This window comes from Trachypithecus francoisi, unplaced genomic scaffold (genome assembly GCF_009764315.1).
Source record: "Trachypithecus francoisi isolate TF-2019V2 unplaced genomic scaffold, Tfra_2.0 Lachesis_group20, whole genome shotgun sequence".
Lineage (NCBI taxonomy): Eukaryota > Metazoa > Chordata > Mammalia > Primates > Cercopithecidae > Trachypithecus > Trachypithecus francoisi.
In genome coordinates this window covers 12,735,024-12,755,131 of record NW_022681466.1, presented here as the reverse complement: position 1 = coordinate 12,755,131, position 20,108 = coordinate 12,735,024, and the positions used below count along the sequence as shown (strand labels likewise).

Genomic DNA, 20,108 nt, shown 5'->3' with positions numbered 1-20,108 from the left:
CGGTACATACCTGTAGTCCCAGCTGCTCAGGAGGCTGAGGCAGGAAGATCACTTGAGCCCAGGAGTTTGAAGTTATAGTGAGCTATGATTGCACCGTTGCACTCCAGCCTGGGCAACACAGCAAGGACTACAAAAAAAAACACTTTTTTTTTTAATCAAGGAATTTTCAAACCCTTCTGTAGAGCTCTCCAGGCTGTTGTGTCTGAGTTGTTTGCCTGATATGGTTGGTGAGCCTGTGAGGGGAAGACAGGGCTGCATGCCTCCAGAGCCCCTGGGGCAGCATCTGGTCTGGACGTGGAGAATCCCAGCTTTCTGCCAGCTACCTCCGGGTGTTTCTGGAATGACTACATGTCCCAGTGTCCACTGTGACTTGCCTGGCAGCAGAACTGCATTCTGGGATGTGGAGTGGTGACTGGTCCTTCTCCTGCAAGTCAAAGGCTATCATCTTTGTTTTTTTGTTTTTTCAAGATGGAGTCTTGCTCTGTCACCCAGGCTGGAGTGCATTGGCACAATCTCGGCTCACTGCAACCTCTGCTTCCTGCGTTCAAGTGATTCTCCTGCCTCAGCCTCCCAAGTAGCTGGGATTACAGGCATGTGCCACCGCGCTGGCTAACTTTTTTTTTTTTTTTTTTTTTTAGTAGAGACAGGGTTTCACCATGTTGGTTGGGCTGGTCTTGAACTCCTGATCTCAGGTGATCCACCCACTTCGGCCTCCCAAAGTGCTGGGATTACAGGTGTGAACCACCGTGCCCGGTCCCAAATGCTGTCATCTTTGATGCCTGTCAGTGAAGTACCACCGTGAAGAGGCTCTGGTTTAGACACCTGTGAAAATAATCTTAGGGTATAGAAGATCCAGCTGTCTCCAGCCTTGGAGCACCTGCCATGTGGTGGACACTAGGTCCCTGCCAGAGCATATGCTGATTAGCCAGGCATCTGCACAGACCTGTCAGGAAGTGAAGGACTAGAGACGTCCCTCCGAGTCCTGAGGGCTGCCGAGAGGGAGGCCCAGTTGCTCTGAGCTGGCCGCAGCGTCTCCTCCACGGCAGCCTCTTTGGACCGGGGTGCAGGGAGAAGCCAGCAGGTGATTTGGGGATGTGTGTTTAGTGTTTGGCAGCCTTGTCATTGAAAAACTTTGGTTTAGTGTTGGTTTTTTTGCTTGTTTTAGTAGTTTTGGTACATATGTATATACACACACACACATATATGGCCGGGCACGTTGGCTCACACCTGTAATCCCAGCACTTTGGGAGGCTGAGGTGGGTGGATCAAGAGGTCAGGAGTTCAAGACCAGCCTGGCCAAGATGGTAAAACCCCATCTCTACTAAAAATACAAAAATTAGCTGGGCACGATGTCAGGCGCCTGTAATCCCAGCTACTCGGGAGTCCGAGGCAAAAGAATCGCTTGAACCCAAGGAGTGGAGGTCGCAGTGAGCCAAGATTGCGCTACTGCACTCCAGCCTGGGCGACAGGGTGAGACTACGTCTCAAAAAAAAAAAAAGTGTGTGTGTGTGTGTGTGTATATATATATATAATAACCATTTTATTGAAGTTTGACGTACAAAAATGTGTACACACTTCTTCAGATGTGCTGTTGATGTATATTCATATAATGAACAAACCTGTGTGACTAGCTCCCAAATTAAAGAGCACACTCTATGGCCTTGGCCGGCCTACCCCAGGGCACACTGCTGACCCCTAGTGTGCCACGGTGGTGCTGCCTGGTTTGAACTGAGGCGGGTGGATCCTGCCGTGCAGGTGTCTAGTGCTAGTGTCTGGCTTACACCCTGGTATTTGCTGCACCGCTGTGTGTGCCTGTGTGTAGTTCATCTCTGCGAGGCATTTATGGTGTCTCCTATTGGGAGCTCTTGTGATGGCCTGAGGAGTTGGCCAGGCATTGGCAAGGGTTGCGTTTCTGCTGGGTGCGTGCCTGTGTGGAGTGACCGGGCCCCAGGGTGTGTGTGCCCTGCTCTGGAACTGCCTTGTGGATGCAGTCAGTGGTGCACATACTGGCCTGCGTCCCACTGTATCATGTCTTTTCCGCCAGAGCCATTCTGATGAGTGCTTGCTGATACCTCATGAGTTGGTATGAACAGACTTACTTTTTTTTTTTTTCCCCGAGACAGAGTCTTACTCTGTCACCCAGGCTGGAGTGCAGTGGTTCAATCTTGGCTCACTGCAGCCTCCACCTCTCGGGTTCAAGCGATTCTCCTGCCTCAGCCTCCCGGGTAACTGGGATTACAGGTGCCCACCCCACGCCCAGCTAATTTTTTGTGTGTGTTTTCAGTAGAGGTGGGAGTCTCACCATGTTGGCCAGGCTGGTCTCAAACTCCTGACCTCAAAAGATCCACCTGCCTTGGCCTCCCAAAGTGCTGGGATTACAGGCGTGAGCCAGTGCGCCCGGCCAGACTTACGTGTTTGAGCAGTTTTAAGTTTACAGAACAACAGAGTGGAAAGTACAGCACCCCTGCCCCCCTCACCGTCCTACTAGGTTCACATGACTGATGTCTTGCACTAGGGCGGCGGTCCTTGTATTTTTTTATTTTTGTTTTTTGAAATGGAGTCTGGCTCTATCGTCCAGGCTGGAGTGGAGTGGCATGACCTCGGCTCACTGCAAGCTCTGCCTCCTGAGTATCTGGGACAACAGGCGCCCACCACCACGCCTGGCTAACTTTTTGTATTTTTAGTAGAGACGGGGTTTCACCGTGTTAGCCAGGATGGTCTCGATCTCCTGACCTCGTGATCCGCCTGCCTCAGCCTCCCAAAGTGCTGGGATTACAGGTGTGAGTCACCGCGCCCGGCCAGTCCTTGTGTTTTAAGTGTCACCTTGATGGAGGTAGTGGACATGCAGCAAGATTCACTCTCTTTTGTTTTTTTTTGAGACAGAGTCTTGCTCTGTCACCCAGGCTGCGATCTTGGCTCACTGCAAACTCTACCTCCCGGGTTCACACCATTCTTCTGCCTCAGCCTCCCGAGTAGCTGGGACTACAGGCACCCACCACCACGCCCAGCTCATTTTTTATATTTTTAGTAGGGACGGGGTTTCACCGTGTTAGCCAGGATAGTCTCGAGCTCCTGACCTCGTGATCTGCCCGCCTTGGCCTCCCAAAGTGCTGGGATTACAGGCGTGAGCCACCGTGCCTGGCCTTTTTTTTTGTTTTTCCTTGAGACAGAGTCTCACTCTGTCGCCAGCCTGGAGTGCAGTGGCACAATCTCAGCTCAACTGCAACCTTTGACTCCCTGGTTCAAGTGATTCTCCTGCCGCAGCCTCCCAAGTAGCTGGGATTACAGGCGTGCACCACCATGCCCAGCTAATTTTTATATTTTTAGTAGAGATGGGATTTCACCATGTTGGCCAGGTTGGTCTCGATCTCCTGACCTCATGATCTGCCCACCTCAACCTCCCAAAGTGCTGGGATTATAGGTGTGAGCCACCGCGCCCGGCCGATTGACTCTCTTCAGGGTGCAGGTTACGGGCTTGCTGTGTAACCACCACAGTCAAACAGAACACACAGCTCCATCTCCCAGAGGGTCCCCACGTACCCCTTTGTCACCAGCCAATCTCCATACCCCCAGCCCCTGGCAACACTGACCTATTCCGTGGCCTAAAAGTTTGCCTTTTCTGAACGTCCTGTAAACAGAATGACACTATTTGTAGCATTCAGAGTCCAGCTTCCTCTGCTCAGCATGGTGCGTTCAAGTCCCATCCGTGTCACGGTGGGTGTCTGTAGTCATCCCTTTTTCCTGCTGACTAATATTCCCTTATTCGAATGGACCAGAGTTTGTATCCATTCGCTTGTTGAAGGACATTTGGGCTGTTTTTCCATTTTTGGGTTGTGGATAAACCTGCTGTAAACATTGGCATACAGGTTTTTCATGAACACGTTTTCATTCCTCTTGGGTAAGTGAATACCTAGGGGGCAGTTAATCCCCAAGTCACATAGTAGGTGTCTGTTTAACTCATGAGAACGGGGAAAATGGCATTGTTAATCTCTTCCTTTCAGAACATGTTCATTACTCGTAGCTGTGGACTCAAGTGGCTAATGATGCACATAGGGCATGTGCAGAGAACAAGGGGGTATTAGTTGGCAGCACCCAGCCGTCCATGAAGACTTGAGGCGGGGACTGGGAAGGAGATGGTGCCCCTGTGCTCTGCGCATGCAGCTTTGTCCCTGGACGAGGCATGCGGCCACCACACCAAGGAAATGGGCCTTTCAGTGCTAGGAAGTGTCGCGTTTGGCAGGAGACTGGGATAGAGCGGGGCCTGGGGGTGAAGAAGGTGCTCATGAGCTGGGTGAGTGGGGTGAGGGCCTTTGAGGAGCGCCTGCTGCTGTGAACATGTGTTCCTGTCTCCACCCTGCAGTGCGGCATCGTCCTGGGGGCGCTGCTCTTGGTCTTCTGCTCCTGGATGACGCACCAGTCGTGCATGTTCTTGGTGAAGTCGGCCAGCCTGAGCAAGCGGAGGACCTACGCTGGCCTGGGTGAGGCACCCTCTCCACAAGGTGGCTCTGGACCTGGGGCGGGGGCCTTATTCCGTTTATTTATTTTCTTATTCCATTTATTTTCTCTACTTTATTCTTCCACAGTTCCTTGGATAGCAGGGTTTTTTTCCTTTGTTTTAAAATGTAATGCTAAAAAAAAATGAGCCGGGTGTACTTGCATGTGCCTGTCGTCCCAGCTACCATTTGGGAGCTGAGGTGCGAGGATCACCTGAGCTTGGGAGTCTGAGGTGGCAGTGAGCTGTGACCACGCCACTGTACTCCAGCCTGGGTGAAAGAATTAAAAATAATAAAAAAAAAAAATGCAGTTAAAACAAAAAAATCTGCTGGGCGCAGTGACTCATGCCTGCACTTTGGCAGGCCGAGGCAGGCGGATTATTTGAGGTCAGGAATTCGAGACCAGCCTGGACAACATGGTGAGACCCTATGTCTACCAAAAATACAAAAAATTAGCCAGACGTGGTGGCAGGCACCTGTAAGTCCAGCTACTCGGGAGGCTGAGGCCAGAGAATCTCTTGAACCCGGGAGGTGGAGACTGCAGTGAGCTGAGATTATGCCACTGCACTTGAGCCTTGGTGACAGAGTGAGACTGTCTGAAAAAAATAGAAAAACCTGTTACAAGCACATGCTTCGGCCGGGCGCGGTGGCTCAAGCCTGTAATCTCAGCACTTTGGGAGGCCGAGACGGGTGGATCACGAGGTCAGGAGATCGAGACCATCCTGGCTAACACCGTGAAACCCCGTCTCTACTAAAAAAATACAAAAAAAGCTAACCGGGCGAGGTGGCGGGCGCCTGTAGTCCCAGCTCCTCGGGAGGCTGAGGCAGGAGAATGGCGTAAACCTGGGAGGCGGAGCTTGCAGTGAGCTGAGATCCGGCCACTGCACTCCAGCCTGGGCCATTGAGCAAGACTCCATCTCAAAAAAAAAAAAAAAAAAAAACAACAACACATGCTTCAACATTGGAATGACACAGAAGGGTATGAGACACCAGGCGTCCCTGTCATCCTGTGCTCCTGCCCGCCGCCACGCAGCTTCCGCTTCTAAACTCGGGCTGAGACAGCCGTCCTTGTAGTCCTGGTACGGGCCTGCTCACTGTCTCTCCCAGACACCAGACGCCTTCCCGCGGAGCTGCCTGCAGAGAACCTTGCTGCTCTCCCCAACTCAGAATTCCATGGAGGGAGCTCCTCGGCCCCAGGCTGTTGCTGGGGTTCAGTGGCTCCTCTCCCAGTGGCTTTGTCCTTCCCCTGATGCCGGTGGTTGCAGTTCTGTTTCCTTTATTAATGCTGTTTCAGCCAGGAAAGAAGGCTGCGCTGTCGGCCTCATCTCAGTGTGGAATACTTTCTACGTTGTCTTCTACGGTGCCATCCCTCACCTTCCCATCTGCCCGCAGGCTGTGTGACCCACACTGCTCCCTGCCCGCCACGGGCTCGGCACCTCTCGGCTCCACATTCCATTCTGGGGGCATCCAGCATGGGTGTTGAAATTCCAGTGTCCGTGTTCTCAGGAGTTGGCCCTGTGGGTTCCAGTAAAAATTCCTGGCCTTGTGATGAAGGCTCTGGCCCCTCCAGCCAGTGTGTGGCTGGGATGTCCGGTCCTCCCTGCAGAAGGCCATCCTGCCTCTGGGCTCACAGTTCCCACGGCAGAGCGAGGAGGCAGAGGGAGAGGAAATGGTATTTAGGGGTCCAGGGGGCCAAACAAAATAAAAACACCTGCAGGGTCCACACAGGGGTCCTGGCCTCCCAGCCTCCACTTCTTCCCAGTCCCCTTCGTGTTGCCACAGAGAGTCCTGCGTTCGTTTCTGCCCTCGGAACCAGAGGGCGTGCGTTCCTTCTCTTCCCTTCCTGATGAGAATGGTGCTGTCAGAGCCTTTTCTTGTTGTTATTTGAGGAAGTGAAGTTCACCGTTAAATTTGATCCGCAGTGAGATGGCCTAATTCAACTTGGGCTGAAACATGCCTACTGGAAGCCAGGAGGCACAGTGCCTGGGCAGGCCCCTTCCTGGGTCTGCAGAGCTATGGCCTGCAGGGTGACCCTTTTCTCCCCACTGAGATCTCTGTACAGGGTTTCTGTAGCAGAGGCCCCAACTTAAGTACTTGGCTGTGTCCTGGAGGAAGACCGGTGACCCACGGCTGGGGAGGCCCCCATTTCTGATAGCTGGCTGTCTTATTCACTGAAAGTCCCCGAACAGTCAAACCAGTTTGGCTACATGTGAAAGACTGGAAGAAAATTGCCGGACGGGTTCTCTTCTATGCTGCCTGGAGCTCCTACCTGAGCTTCCAACCTTTAACTGGCTGGGGTGACCGCAGTCCACGTCTGCCTGCCAGAAACAAACAAGATTCAAAACACTAAGCGTGTCTCAGGTTATGCCTTGGACACCAAACATGAAGGTTCTACTGCATGAGCTCCGGACAGAGGCCCCTGGGCCCAGCTTCTCTGCGTCAGCCGCAGTCTGCCCTGGCTCGTCCTAGAAGCGGAGAGACACGCGCTGGGAGAGGCATCCCTGGGGAGGGTAAGATGAGAATCTCCTGGAGCTGAGGCGAGGCCCTCGTGCAGAGTGGACAGCAGCTCCACACTGCAGTCTTCGGGAGGCGCTGGGCTGCGTCCTGTACTTGCACACAGAGACTTATTTTCCCTGGGACGGCCGGGTGGTTTCCTCCGAATGGCATCTGTGCCCACCGAGGCACGGGTTTGCGGCGTGATGGTTCCTTGGGTTGGTTAGCCCAGGGAGGTGGCCGCTGGTCTCTTAACCCTCCCCGCTCTCCTCCAGTGCCAGGTGCCAGCCTGGAGAGGCGTCGTTTCTTGTTGGTGTTTGTGTATTTCTCTGTCCTGTCTGCTGTTGCTGGTTGTGGGTGGTTTTTGTCGTTTTCATCAGCTTCTCACTTGCTGCTTGCTTTACCGTGAGTGTCGTGTCTTCCCTGGACACGGACTTTTCTAAATCCCTCTTCAGAAGACACACAGATACACCAGTCATTCAGCCTCCCTCAGCTGTCGCGGCTTCTCGTGATGCTGTTCTGAGCCCCAGACCCTGTCCTGTTGAGAGTTGTGCCTGAACCCCGGCATGTGTGGTCTGGGCTAGAAAGCGCCTCCCCCAGCAGCAGCAACCGTTTGGCCCCCACACAGCCTCTGAGTTCTCGCTTGTGAGCAGCAGCGTCAGGGGTGCTGCCTGTGTTCCGTCGCTGGGCGGTCCGGGCTTCTGTGGCTCCTGTGCCGGCTCTGGGGGACATCTGACTGGACCCAGGGCAGGGTACACCCTGCATGGAGGCCGCGGCCTCAGAGCTCGCCGCTCACAGACACCTCCACCCTGGCGGGGGCTGGGCCAGCACTGGGAGTCCACACTCGGGGGAGGCCCGGGTCCCCGGGACCTTGCTGGGTGCTTCAGCCTCTTCCTCTCTTTCCCTGTGCCCGTCCAGGCAGGATGCGAAGGAGTGGGGTCCGACTGGGGCTGGTGTTTGAAGCTGGGGAGAAGTTGCCGAGGGATTGACACTGGGAATGGTGAAAGGGTTTGGCCGGGTGGGGAAAAGAAGGCGCGGTGCTGTGTCTCAGCATGGTGGGCTCTCAGGACGTTGTCCTGGGAACCGGAAGAGAGTGCCGTCCTGATTTCCTAGACGGCCTTCCATTTTCCCTTGCCAGCGGCAGGCATGTTCTGGAACCATCTTGGGCAAGGTGCGCTCGTGTTTGGAATATGCTGTGGCGACTCAGCTTCGTTTTGGAGAATAAAAAGGCACGTTATGGCCAGGAGCACCTCCACGTTTGAAGCGTGGGGTTTTGCTGTGTCCGGGCTGTACCGTCACCGAGGGGTGTGGAGGGCATTTTCTGGTGACAGCAGGGCCCTGGGCTGTGGGCTGCTGCTGAGGGGGCTGCCGGAGTTGTTAGTGTTTGAAATTCTCTGCAGCCTGAGGTCAGCTTCTGGGGCCTGGCTCCAGTTTCCGTGTTGTGGGATGAACTCGGGGTGCCAGGCTCCTTGAGCGAGCCGGCAGGCAGGTCCGGGAGAGGCCAAGGTGAGCCCTGGAGGCGGGGTCTTTGCTGCTCCCAGTCTGGCGTTCGGCAATGCTGTGCTTCTTCCTAAGTAGTTTAAAGTCATCAGGAGTGTTTTTTGGACTCATTCATATTTACTGGCCTGTGTGTTTCCTGCTTTCCAAAGCTCACCAGAGGCCTGGAGCCCGTGCGCGGGAGGAAACTGGAGGCAGGAAGCCGGGGCTGCCGGGGCTGGGCCATCCTGTCACATGCACCCATCTCCGGGGCTGCCAGGCTGGGCCATCCGTCACATGCACCCATCTCTGGGGCTGCCGGGGCTGGGACTTCCCTTTGCCCTCCTCCGCTGGGCCGCGGGGAAGCGCAGGGGTCACCAGATGACCGCCTGGGGCCTGGGAGGGACCCTGCTGAGTCAGCCCCGTTTCTCATCTGCTGCAGAGAATCCCGCTGTCAGGGCGGAGAGAATGGCGGCTCCTCCCGCGTTCGGCCGCCCCGTCGGGGACGGGGACGCATGCTCCTCATCGGCAAGGCTCCTCATTGGCTGTCCACGGGGACACCAGAAGTCCCGGGCTCTCGTCCCCTCCCTTCCTGAAGCACCATGCTTGAAAGGGGTCTCCGTTCGTTTCTGTAAATCCCAACCAAAGGGTGAAAATGAAAGCCCTTCCTCATGAGCCCCTCCGATGCAGGCTGTGGTGCTCGGGCACCTGGGGCTGGCACTGAATCCTCTGGGGACCTGCAGGCTCCGGCCAACAGCACGGGGTTCGGCCATGCCGGGCTGTGGGATGCTGTTTCCAGCGGGCCCCCAGTGGTCACCCCGTGGGAGGACTGTGCATTGCAGGGACTTGTCTCTCTGTCTTTTAAAAAATCTGATTGAGTGAAAGAAGAACCTGCCTCCTGTCCTTCCCTTGCTCTGTCTTTGTTTCCTATAGTTTCATTTGCAGACAGTAGATCCAAAAATAACCTGGTGGTGAGAATTTGAAACACCTCTCATGCCCTGGAGAATCTGGACCCACGGGTTTCTGTGAAATTGCCCTGGACAGCTTTGCTCAGTACCTTTGTTCTGGATGTGCGTCTCACACTGTTGGACTGAGTGTTCCTTTCTTTTCTTTTGCGCTAGCATTCCACGCCTATGGGAAGGCGGGCAAGATGCTGGTGGAGACCAGGTAAGCCCCGCCCTGCCCCTGCATTTGCCCCCCAACCCCTGCACCCAGACACTGGGGACCCTCCCGGCGGGAGCAGCGGCTTCATTCCCGGGTTCACCTGTAACTTAGGTTTCTGAAGAGTCACTAAATACATGAAAGTCCAATTACCTGTACCCTTCAGTGTTGTAATACAAATTTAAATATGGAAAACTCCAAGAACTTGGAAAACAGCCCTCCCTCAGTTGTAATCTCTCAACACCATTCCTTCATACCGCACCCACCCCCCGCACACCGCTGCATAAAGGTGCCATTACATTGCAAATGTCATATTTTTCTTCTTTTCGAATAAAATTTCATGAGATGAAAAAAATTATGAGATGAAAAAATTGCCGGGAGATTGCACTTTTAGGCTTCTAAATTAGGGAATTGTAAACTCCAAAGAACAGCCTTTTTTGAAAGCAGTTGATTGTTCTGTTAACTTGACTAGCATCGTGGGGCTTTTTTTATTTTTTTATTTTTTGAGATGGAGTTTTGCTCTGTCGCCCAGGCTTGAGTGCAGTGGCGGGATCTCGGCTCATTGCAGCCTCCTGGGTTTAAGTGATTCTCCTGCCTCAGCCTCCCAAGTAGCTGGGATTACAAGCACCCGCCACCATGCCCAGCTAATTTTTGTATTTTTAGTAGAGACAGGGTTTTGCCATGTCGGCCAGGCTGGTTTTGAAACTCCTGATCTCAGGTGATCCGCCTGCCTCGGCCTCCCAAAGTGCTGAGATTACAGGCGTGAGCCACCGCGCTGGGCCCATCATGGAGCATTTTTGTAACTTTTAGAGCCCCTGCGGAGAGGCGAGTGTAATACTACGCTGAGAAAAGCTGAGTGTCGTTCGGTGTGCGTTCCAAGTGACACAGCGAGCGCCACAGAACCTGCCCATACCCTGTGAACTGAGGCGCGTTTGAAATCACATCTGTTGGCTGGACACAGTGGCTCACACCTGTACTCCCAGCACTTTGGGAGCCTGAGGTGGGCGGATCACGAGGTCAGGAGATCGAGACCATCCTGGCTAACACGATGAAACCCCATCTCTACTAAAAAGTACAAAAAATTAGCCGGGCGAGGTGGAGGGCGCCTGTGGTCCCAGCTACTCCGGAGGCTGAGGCAGGAGAATGGCGTGAACCCGGGAGGCGGAGCTTGCAGTGAGCTGAGATCCGACCACTGCACTCCAGCCCGGGCGCCAGAGCAAGACTCCGTCTCAAAAAAAAAAAACAAAAGATACCACATCTGTCATTCAGCCCAGCCTTGGGGCGGTCCCAGGAGGCTGCCCAGGTGCTTTGCCAGCTCACCCTGATGGTGTTTCCTGCACCCCCACCCCCCGCAGCATGATCGGGCTGATGCTGGGCACCTGCATCGCCTTCTACGTCGTGATTGGCGACTTGGGGTCCAACTTCTTTGCCCGGCTGTTTGGGTTTCAGGTAAGGACGTGTTCAGGGTTCTGGGTTGTTCAGATGCTGACGGCTGCTCTGAGGACCTCCATGGGATCCTCCTGAGGACCGAGACCAGGATGCTGGTCGAGAGAAGCTTCTGTTGAGGCTGCTGTCCTTCCAGGGGCTTGGCGGAGTGCGGGGGCTTTGCTGGGTCACGTCTGTGAGAGGTACAGGGGAGGAAGCAAGCCAGACAGAGTCTGACACCATGTAGATGAGGGGTGGGTTGGGAAGCCTCAGACCCGGGCACAGTGAAGAGCAAGTCTCTGCCAGCCTGGGCTGCCCATTGGAGGGCAGAGGCGGCCAGGCCCTCGGGCATCCCCAGCCTCCGTGGTCACCCAGAGCTGCTGGGTGGATCCAGAGGCACCGCTGCCGGGGGCTGTGGACTCAGCACTTCTTGCAGGGACCTTGGGGTAGCCTCTTCCGTGCTTGGCCCCGCCATGTAGAGGCCCACCTGACGGGCCCACACACCTTTCCCTCGCTGCCGGAGAGCAGAGGCCCTCACTGGGCAGGGCGGGCATCATGGCACGTTAGGGTGCTAACAGCATAGAAAGGCTTTCAAAGGCCACAGCTGAGGCGGGGGTGTCCTCTCCAGGAGTGGAATGTACCCGATTTGCTCCTTGTCAGAGACAGATCCAAGGAGCGTCCAGGGAGCTAGGCCCTCTACTCTGTCTCCCCATTCGACCTTCTGTTTTCCGTGCTTCTCAGTGACCTTTGTAGCTAGAGCTTTGGGCCTGTCCTGCCACAGGGCAGTCTGGACCTTTCCCGCCCTGTGCCCAGGGCAGCTGAGTCTGACCCGCAGCTGCTGTGTTGCCTCCCGTGTTATGGGGGCTGCTGTCCTTTTGCTCTGGCTGTTCTCACTCTGGGGCGGGGCTGGGCTCCAGGGAAGGGAAATGCCCAGTGCCCGAGGCTGCACACAGCACAGCGGCTGTGAGAGCGGCTTCCAGGCGAGCGTGCCAGCCTCAGACCTGCCGGCGTTGTTCACCTGGATGCCATCGGCTTTCGGGCTCAGGATGCTCCCGCTCCCTGGCAGTGCAGAGAGCTGGGTGGTGAGCAGGTCTGGGCTGTGGCCAAGACCCCTGCTGGCTCCCTGCAGGTGGGCGGCACCTTCCGCATGTTCCTGCTGTTCGCCGTGTCACTGTGCATCGTGCTCCCGCTCAGCCTGCAGCGGAACATGATGGCCTCCATCCAGTCCTTCAGCGCCATGGCCCTCCTCTTCTACACCGTGTTCATGTTCGTGGTGAGTCTGCGGTGCGTGCAGGCACCCACTGAAAGGCTGCTCCTGGCCCAGTCTTTCCTGTGGCCACGGCAGGCTCATGCCCAGGTCTGGTGTGTCCACCTGCTACCTCCTGGGAATGTGTTGGAATTAGCAGGATGTGCCAGGAAGTGCCATTCATCTCACAGTCCCTGGGCACCACTGGGCAGACGGGGCTGGCTGGACCTAGGTGCGGTTGGCCAGCAGGAGAGGCTGGGGCTCAGGACAGGGGTGGCTCTGAGGCTGGTTTCATGTCATCCAGGCAAGGGGAAGGAAACGCCAGGTCCACTTGCTTTATGCAAAGATGTCTTATGTAGGGTTTGTGACCAAGGCTCACGGCACCAGTGTTTTTTTTTTTTTTTTTTTGAGGAGTCTCACTCTGTTGTCCAGGCTGGAGTGCAGTGGCACGATCTCTGCTCACTTCAAGCTCTGCCTCCCAGGTTCACGCCATTCTCCTGCCTCAGCCTCCCAAATAGCTGGGACTACAGGCGCCCGCCACCACGCCCGGCTAATTTTTTGTATTTTTTAGTAGAGATGGGGTTTCACCGTATTAGCCAGGCTGGTCTTGATCTCCTGACCTTGTGATCCACCCACCTCGGCCTCCCAAAGTGCTGGGATTACAGGCGTGAGCCACCGCACCAGGCCTAATGCCAGTGTTTTGATACAAGGTGGCAAGCTATTGTGTTTTTTTGTTTGTTTGTTTATTTGAGATGGAGTCTCAGTCTGTCGCCCAGGCTGGAGTGCAGTGGTGCAATCTTGGCTCACTGCAACCTCCATCTCCCAGGTTCAAGTAATTCTCCTGCCTCAGCCTCCCAAGTAGTGGGGATTACAGGCACCTGCCGCCACGCCCAGCTAACTTTTTTTATTTTTAGTAGAGAAGGGGTTTCACCATCTTGGCCAGGCCGGTCTTGAACTTCTGACCTCGTTATCCACCTGCCTTGGCCTCCCAAAGTGCTGGGATTACAGGCGTGAGCCACTGCGCCCGGCCACTAGTATTTTTCTAAGTGACAATTTATAACAGGATGGACTAGGGGCCAGCTGTGGAGTTGGCACTGAGAACACGGATACCACCCATAGCCCCCAGCACACCCTCCATTCTCTGCCAGGCCCCTGCCCATAGAAGCCCCAGAACCCAAGCCCCTGGGACCTGCCTGTTCCCTGGCAAAGTCAGAAATGACCCTTCCTGAGCAGCTGGAATCTGGTGTCTCACAGCGGGTTTACACCAGGACGAGGGCAGGTGGTCACTGAAGCCAGGGTCTCCAGTGCTCCTTAGCTCTCCGAGTGAGGGCCAGCCCGGTGGCAGCTACCTCTTTACTCTTGAGATAGCCGCGTCTTTGATGGGCCAGTATTTTGGAAGATGTCCGTGTCTAGCACAGTACAGGATCGGGTAGGACCTGCCCACGTGGGAAAGCGACCTCTGTAACCGATGGCGCTGTGTACTCTCAGTGGTCTCCTGTCTGCGCCAAGCAGCCCCTGTGCAAGAGCAGCTGCTCTGGTGCCCACAGGATGAACCAGGGTGCTCTGAGGCAGGGACTGGGAATCCAGAAAGGCGTGGGGTCTCCGTGCCTCCAACTGGCCGCACAGGATGGTGGGGGGCTGGGATGTGGGTGGGAAGAGTTGCACTCTCCTGCCACTGCTTCCCAGCGGCGTGTGGGCCAGGATGCTGCGTCCCGCCTGCATCCTGACCTGCCCCGTGCTCTCTCCCCGCTACCCCTGCAGATTGTGCTCTCCTCTCTCAAGCACGGCCTCTTCAGTGGGCAGTGGCTGCAGCGGGTCAGCTATGTCCGCTGGGAGGGCGTCTTCCGCTGCATCCCCATCTTCGGCATGTCCTTCGCCTGCCAGTCGTAAGTGTCCTGCTGTGGCCTGTGGTGGAGGTGGGCGCTGTGATGGGGGCGGGCGAGCTGCTGGGAGATGGGACCCTCTGTCTTTCTCGTTTACTGGGATCCCTCTTTGCTGGCTGCTGAAGAGTGATGTCTTGTTCAGTGGTGACCTTTCCCCCACAGGTTGAGGGAGATAGTTGTATTTTAACTGGGAGGTAGATCGGCTTTATTCCTGGGACATGTTTGGGACTAGCTGGTGAGAGTCCCTGCTTTGCCAGATCCCCACAAGCAGAGCGTTGGCTGTGGGGGATGCAGCAACAGCCCAGCCATCTGACTGCACAGAGTCCTGAGCGTTTTGCCAGAATTTAGCTGTTCTGAGAATATTTAAAAGGAAATTGCACAAACATTGACTTCAGACGGCTGCTGGATGCATTTGGAGGCCTGCATGTACGCGTGAGCCTGCTTTCTCTCTGGCACGCAGAGCTCTGTCAATGCGGGTCGGGCTCTTCCATAATTCCAGCAGCATTACCTTCTCCACCAAAATGACAAGAGCGAGTGATTCATGCCCGGTTGGAACATGGTAACCGGCTGAAAAGAGAGGCGTAAATCCGGCGCGGACGGGAAAAGAGCATCGGCGTGCGGGGGGCTGGCAGAGCGGCCCCTGTAGCGTTAGTGGGCATGCATTGAGCCAATCGTAAACTAACGTGACAGATGAGATTTGTTCGTACCGCTGTGTTTACACCCACATGCGAGATCCAAATCGTCATTTCCCACTTAGCATCTCTCTTGGCAGCTCCGTCTCCACCAGAACGCGCCCCAGTCTTGCTGTTTAATATCCCATTATGATCGGTGACAGAAGCTGCATTCTTCCGCTGCGTACCTAGTTACCAGTGGCCCTTTGTGTCTGCCTGTTTGCATATTTAGAAATAAATGTGCAGCTGGGGGTTTTTGGTGGTGGCCACGTAGCAGCCAGTGCACCTTGTTCGGGTCTGGTTCCGAGGTCAGGTGCCGGGTTCTGAAGCGCTGGAGCGTGTGGCTCACCAAGTGCAGCTTTCCTTCTGCCCCTCCCCGAGGATGTGCGGGCCCACAGATTCACCAGACATTCTCCCAAGCAGGGACATCCCTCCCTGTGCTGGCCGCCGCGCTGACCTCCCCACTCCTGTGCTGGCCGCTGCACTGACCTCCCCACCCCTGTGCTAGCCGCTGCACTGACCTCCCCACCCCTGTGCTGGCCGCCGTGCTGACCTCCCCACCCCTGAGCCCAGGAATATTTGCTGAGAGCCGAGACATCTCATCCCTCCCACAGCATCACTACGCCAGACTGCCTGTCCCTGCTGGGGTGGCCGGCCGCGCCCCCTGCCTGTGTGATTGGCCTGGATGCCAGCTGGGACCAGGCCTTCCCTGTGCCTTCACTATCTGGCCGTTTCTGGTAAATGCATACCTGGTTATGCAGAACGGTTGTCCTAGGCCCAGAGAAGCAGCCGGGGCAGCACGGAGCCCAGGAGGCCCCGGAGGGCAAGGTCTGTCTGGAGACTGGGGTCTCCATGCTCACAGCAGGGCAGAGGCCACACACCCAAGAGCTTCACTTGACTCTGGTAGGCCCTGAGCCTCAGAGGCTGCCTTGTGAGGTGGGCGGGCCAGGGATGCTCTGTCGGGGGCCGTGGGCCAACACTCAGGACGTCCCCAGTCTGTGGAACTCCTTTGCAGGTGGCCAGAAGGTTTTGTGGCTCCTACCTTGTTTCTTTCCAGGGATGATCCCGGGGGTCCCTGGGGTAGGTGGTCAGGATTGGAGTGGAGCCTGGGGCTTGGCCTTCCACCCTGGCCACCCCACGTGCAGAGACACCCCTGCCCACAGTGTCCATGGCTTCCTTGGGGGCCACTCCCCACAGTGTGTATTGGGGGACGGGGGTAAGCACGTGTCACGGGGCACCAATGCTGGTCCCCTCAAGCCGAGACTCCCTGGTATGGACTCAGCTCCAGCCAGAGGACAGTTTAACACTGGGAAGTCCTGAAGCTGTGGGTCTAGGGCCGTGGAGACCTCGTGGGTATTTTTCCTGTTTCTCTGCCAGCCTCCTGGGGCTGTGTGCACAGGCACTGGCCGCTTAGCTCCCTTGTAGCCTGGGCTGAGGGGAAGGCTCATGTCCTGCGGGGCCCCAGACTGCTGTTGATGGCACTCCGTGATGAGGGCAGCCTGATGGGATGGTGTGCTAGGACCTGGGCAGCAGGACACCAGCAGCCGCTGGCAGGGCCTTCTCCCTTGTTCTTGTCAGTCTGCTGGGTTTTCTTTTCCTTTTTTTGGAGATGGTGTCCTGCTGTGTCACCCAAGCTGGAGTACAGTGATGCGATCACCGCTCACTGCAGCCTCGACTTCCCGGGCTCCAGTGATCCTCCTGCCTCGGCCTTCCAAAGTGCTGGTATTCAGGCATTGACCACTGTGCCTGGCCTGGTTTGATTTTTAATAAAGTCAGGATGTCCTATTTTTCTTTCACTTTCTTCAAGGCGGTTTGGGATTTGGCTCCGCTGGCCGCTATGCTGGTCCATTTACTGGCTGCTGGCTTTCTGCATCCCGCCCTCTCCCTGGCCCACCCAGCTTCCTTTGTGCCCTTGAGCCCCTGCCTTGGGACAGCCATGGCCATGACCACCTGGACACCCTAGGAGCAGCCCCCGGACTCCCACTCCAGAGTCCTCGTTCAGCCCCACGGCAGAGTGGCTCTCAGTGTGCTCTGGCGTGTACCTGGCCTGGCTCCCTTCTCCCCGGCTGCACACAGATGCTCCATGGCCCCAGCCTCTCCCTGCCTGTCTTGCCCACCCCTCTCCAGGGGCTCAGGTCCCTGTGCACATCCCTCAGATGGGTCTGCTGCCTGTTCAGGGCTGTCATGTCCTTGCCTGGCCGGTGGCTTGGGTCCCTCCCACCCCCAGCAGCACCACACTCCTGGCACTAGGCCGTGGGACCGAAGCCAGTTTTCTCATCACACAAGTGAGAGGCTGCAGCGGGTAATCGCGCCCCAGGCCGTCTCCTTGTCTGTGCCGACTCGGATCATTCCTGTGCGGAGGCGCTGAGATGGGCCGGCCGCCCAGGCCAGGGTGTTTGTTTAACTTTCTCTCCTTTTGACAGCGATTCTCTGAGCAGCCTCCTCTGGCTGCTTCCCCTGTAAACTGGCTGCTTTGACTCTCAGCGCCCGCTCCCTGGCGTGGAGCAGCAGCCTGTCGTCCTAGCCTTGGGGAACGTTCGCGTGGCGCACACTCTGGGGGGTATCCTGAGTGGGGACTGCTGCAACGCTCCTGTCCTCAGCATCACGAAATCCTGGCCTCAGCGCTGGGACTTCAGTGTGTGGAGAGTGTTGCATGAAGGAAGGTCAGAGACTCTCGGCTGGGCTGCAAAGAGGTCCTGGAAGTGGTGCCGCTGGAGAGGGCGTGCCTGTCTCGGGTCTGCTGTGAAATGGCCTGTTTCTGTACAGCCAGGTGCTACCCACGTACGACAGCCTGGATGAGCCGTCGGTGAAAACCATGAGCTCCATATTTGCCTCCTCCCTCAATGTGGTCACCACCTTCTACGTCATGGTAAGAGCCTTGCCATGCCCTCTCCACACCTGTGTCATGCCAGCGTGACATGCTGTGGTGCCCCCGGGACTGCCACAGGCACGGCCCTGGCCCTGTGTGCGGCTGGATTCTTCTCTCTGTTCCCGTCCCAGTGTCTGGAGGCTGTGTGGGGACCTGGGGCAGCTCCATCAGCTTCCATGATTCCAGGACCAGTCCTGTGAGCGTGGGTCCACCCTGGGCCAGGAAGCTCTCCTGACCTGAGGAGCCGGGCACCAGGGCTGCTCCCGGGGCACTTTGTCCGAGCCACTCTGACCGACTCTGCAAGACCTCTGTTAATTCTCTCTAGAAATGGGCATGTTTTGGCCGGGCGCAGTTGCTCACGCCTGTAATCCCAGCACTTTGGGAGGCCAAGGTGGGCGGAACACGAGGTCAGGAGTTCAAGACCAGCCTGGCCAACATGGTGAAACCCCATCTCTACTAAAAATACAAAAATTAGCTGGGCATGGTGGTGCATGCGTGTAAACCCAGCTACTTGGGAGGCTGAGGCAGGAGAATTGCTTGAACCAGGACCTGGGAGGCGGAGGTACACTGAGTCCGAGATTGCACCACTGCACTCCAGCCTGGGCTTCAGAGGGAGACCCCGTCTCAAAAAAAAAAAAAAAAAAAAGCCAGGCATGGTGGCTCACATCTGTAATCCCAGCACTTTGGGAGGCCGAGGTGGGCGGATCATGAGGTCAGGAGATCGAGACCATCCTGGCTAATACGGTGAAACCCCGTCTCTACTAAAAATACCAAAAAATTAGCCAGGTGCGGTGGCGGGCGCCTGTAGTCCTGGCTACTTGGGAGGCTGAGGCAGGAGAATAGTGTGAACCCGGGAGGCGGAGCTTGCAGTGAGCCGAGATCGTGCCACTGCACTCCAGCCTGGGCGACAGTGCAAGACAAAATGTCTCAAAAAAAAAAAAAAAGAAAAAGAAGTGGGCATGTTCCTTACAGAAACTGAAGATTTTAAGAAGGAGGAGGCCAAATGGTGCTTTGCCCCCAAAGGCCGTCTCTTGCAGAAGCTTCATTGTGAAGTGGATTGAAGGCCATTCTGAGGGGCAGGGCACGGGTCCCACCCATGCCCTGCCCACTGCGACAGGTGCCACTCAGACTAGGATGTCCGTCTGCCACATTGCCATTTCTCATTCTCCAACAGGTGGGATTTTTCGGCTATGTGAGCTTCACCGAGGCCACGGCCGGCAACGTGCTCATGCACTTTCCCTCCAACCTGGTGACGGAGATGCTCCGTGTGGGCTTCATGATGTCAGTGGCCGTCGGCTTCCCCATGATGATCCTGCCATGCCGGCAGGCCCTGAGCACGCTGCTGTGTGAGCAGCAGGTAAGACCCTCAGGGCGCTCTCCGGATTGTAATAGCACAGGTCAGCCTTGCTTCCCATAAGCCCTCAGCTGTCCCGAACCAGAGATATAGCAGGAAAGTGGGGATTTGCATCAGAGGAGTCCTGGGTGGGTGGAAGTTGGGGGAGCCTAGAGGAACCAGATTAATGGGCAGGAGCTGATAATGGCCAGAGTCTGGAGATGGGCACATGGCGTTCACTGCACAGTTCTCTTTACTTTTGTGTAACTTTGAAAAATTTTAACAATATAGCAGAAGATTTTTGAACCATAAGAGAGGCTGAGTTTGACGCAGGCCATAGTGGTGGTGCCTGTGGTCCCAGCTCCTTGGGAGGATGAGGCGAGAGGATTGCGTGAGTCCGGGAGGCTGAGGTGAGAGGATTGCGTGAGTCTGGGAGGCTGAGGCAAGAGGATTGCGTGAGTCCAGAAGGTTGAGGTCGAATGTGATTGCATCACTACATTCCAGCTGGGGCAACAGAGCAAGACCCTGTCTTTAAACACATTTTAAAAATAGGCTGGGTATGGTGGCTCACACCTGTAATCCCAGCCCTTTGGGAGGGCGAGGTGGGAGGATGGCTTAAGCCCAGGAGTTTGAAACCAGCCTGGGCAACATCGCTTGACTCCATCTTTACAAAAAATTAACAAAAATCAGCTGGGCATGGCAGCGCATGCCTGTAGTCCCAGCAACTCGGGAGGCTGAGGCAGGAGGATCACTTGAACCAAGAATTCAAGGCTGTAGTGGACCATGACCGCTCCACCATGCTCCAGCCTGGGCTACAAAGTGAGACCCTGTCTCTAAAAGAGAAAGAAGGAAAAATAAAAAGTGAGGCTGGGTTTTTTCACGGTAACGTATGTAGGCAAGGCAGCCACTTAGTTCTTTATAAGAAATTTTCGGCCGGGCGCGGTGGCTCAAGCCTGTAATCCCAGCACTTTGGGAGGCCGAGACGGGCAGATCACAAGGTCAGGAGATCGAGACCATCCTGGCGAACACAGCGAAACCCCGTCTCTACTAAAAATACA

At 55.9% G+C, this 20,108-nt stretch overlaps 1 protein-coding gene across 4 annotated transcripts in view; it reads left to right on the top strand.

Annotated features, from left to right (window-relative positions):
- The window catches only part of SLC38A10 (solute carrier family 38 member 10), a 51,827-nt gene that overhangs the window by 1,991 nt on the left and 29,728 nt on the right, over nt 1-20,108 (top strand). For 2 of the 4 annotated variants that reach the window (XM_033182579.1, XM_033182580.1), the window contains exons 2-8: nt 4,361-4,478; nt 9,584-9,629; nt 10,979-11,072; nt 12,178-12,321; nt 14,056-14,180; nt 17,615-17,717; nt 18,892-19,074. In XM_033182579.1, coding sequence (XP_033038470.1) covers nt 4,361-4,478; nt 9,584-9,629; nt 10,979-11,072; nt 12,178-12,321; nt 14,056-14,180; nt 17,615-17,717; nt 18,892-19,074 — 813 coding nt within the window. Of the gene's footprint in view, nt 1-4,360; nt 4,479-9,583; nt 9,630-10,978; nt 11,073-12,177; nt 12,322-14,055; nt 14,181-16,627; nt 17,512-17,614; nt 17,718-18,891; nt 19,075-20,108 lie in introns of those variants that run through there. The other 2 variants (XM_033182581.1, XM_033182582.1) reach the window with 2 other exon arrangements.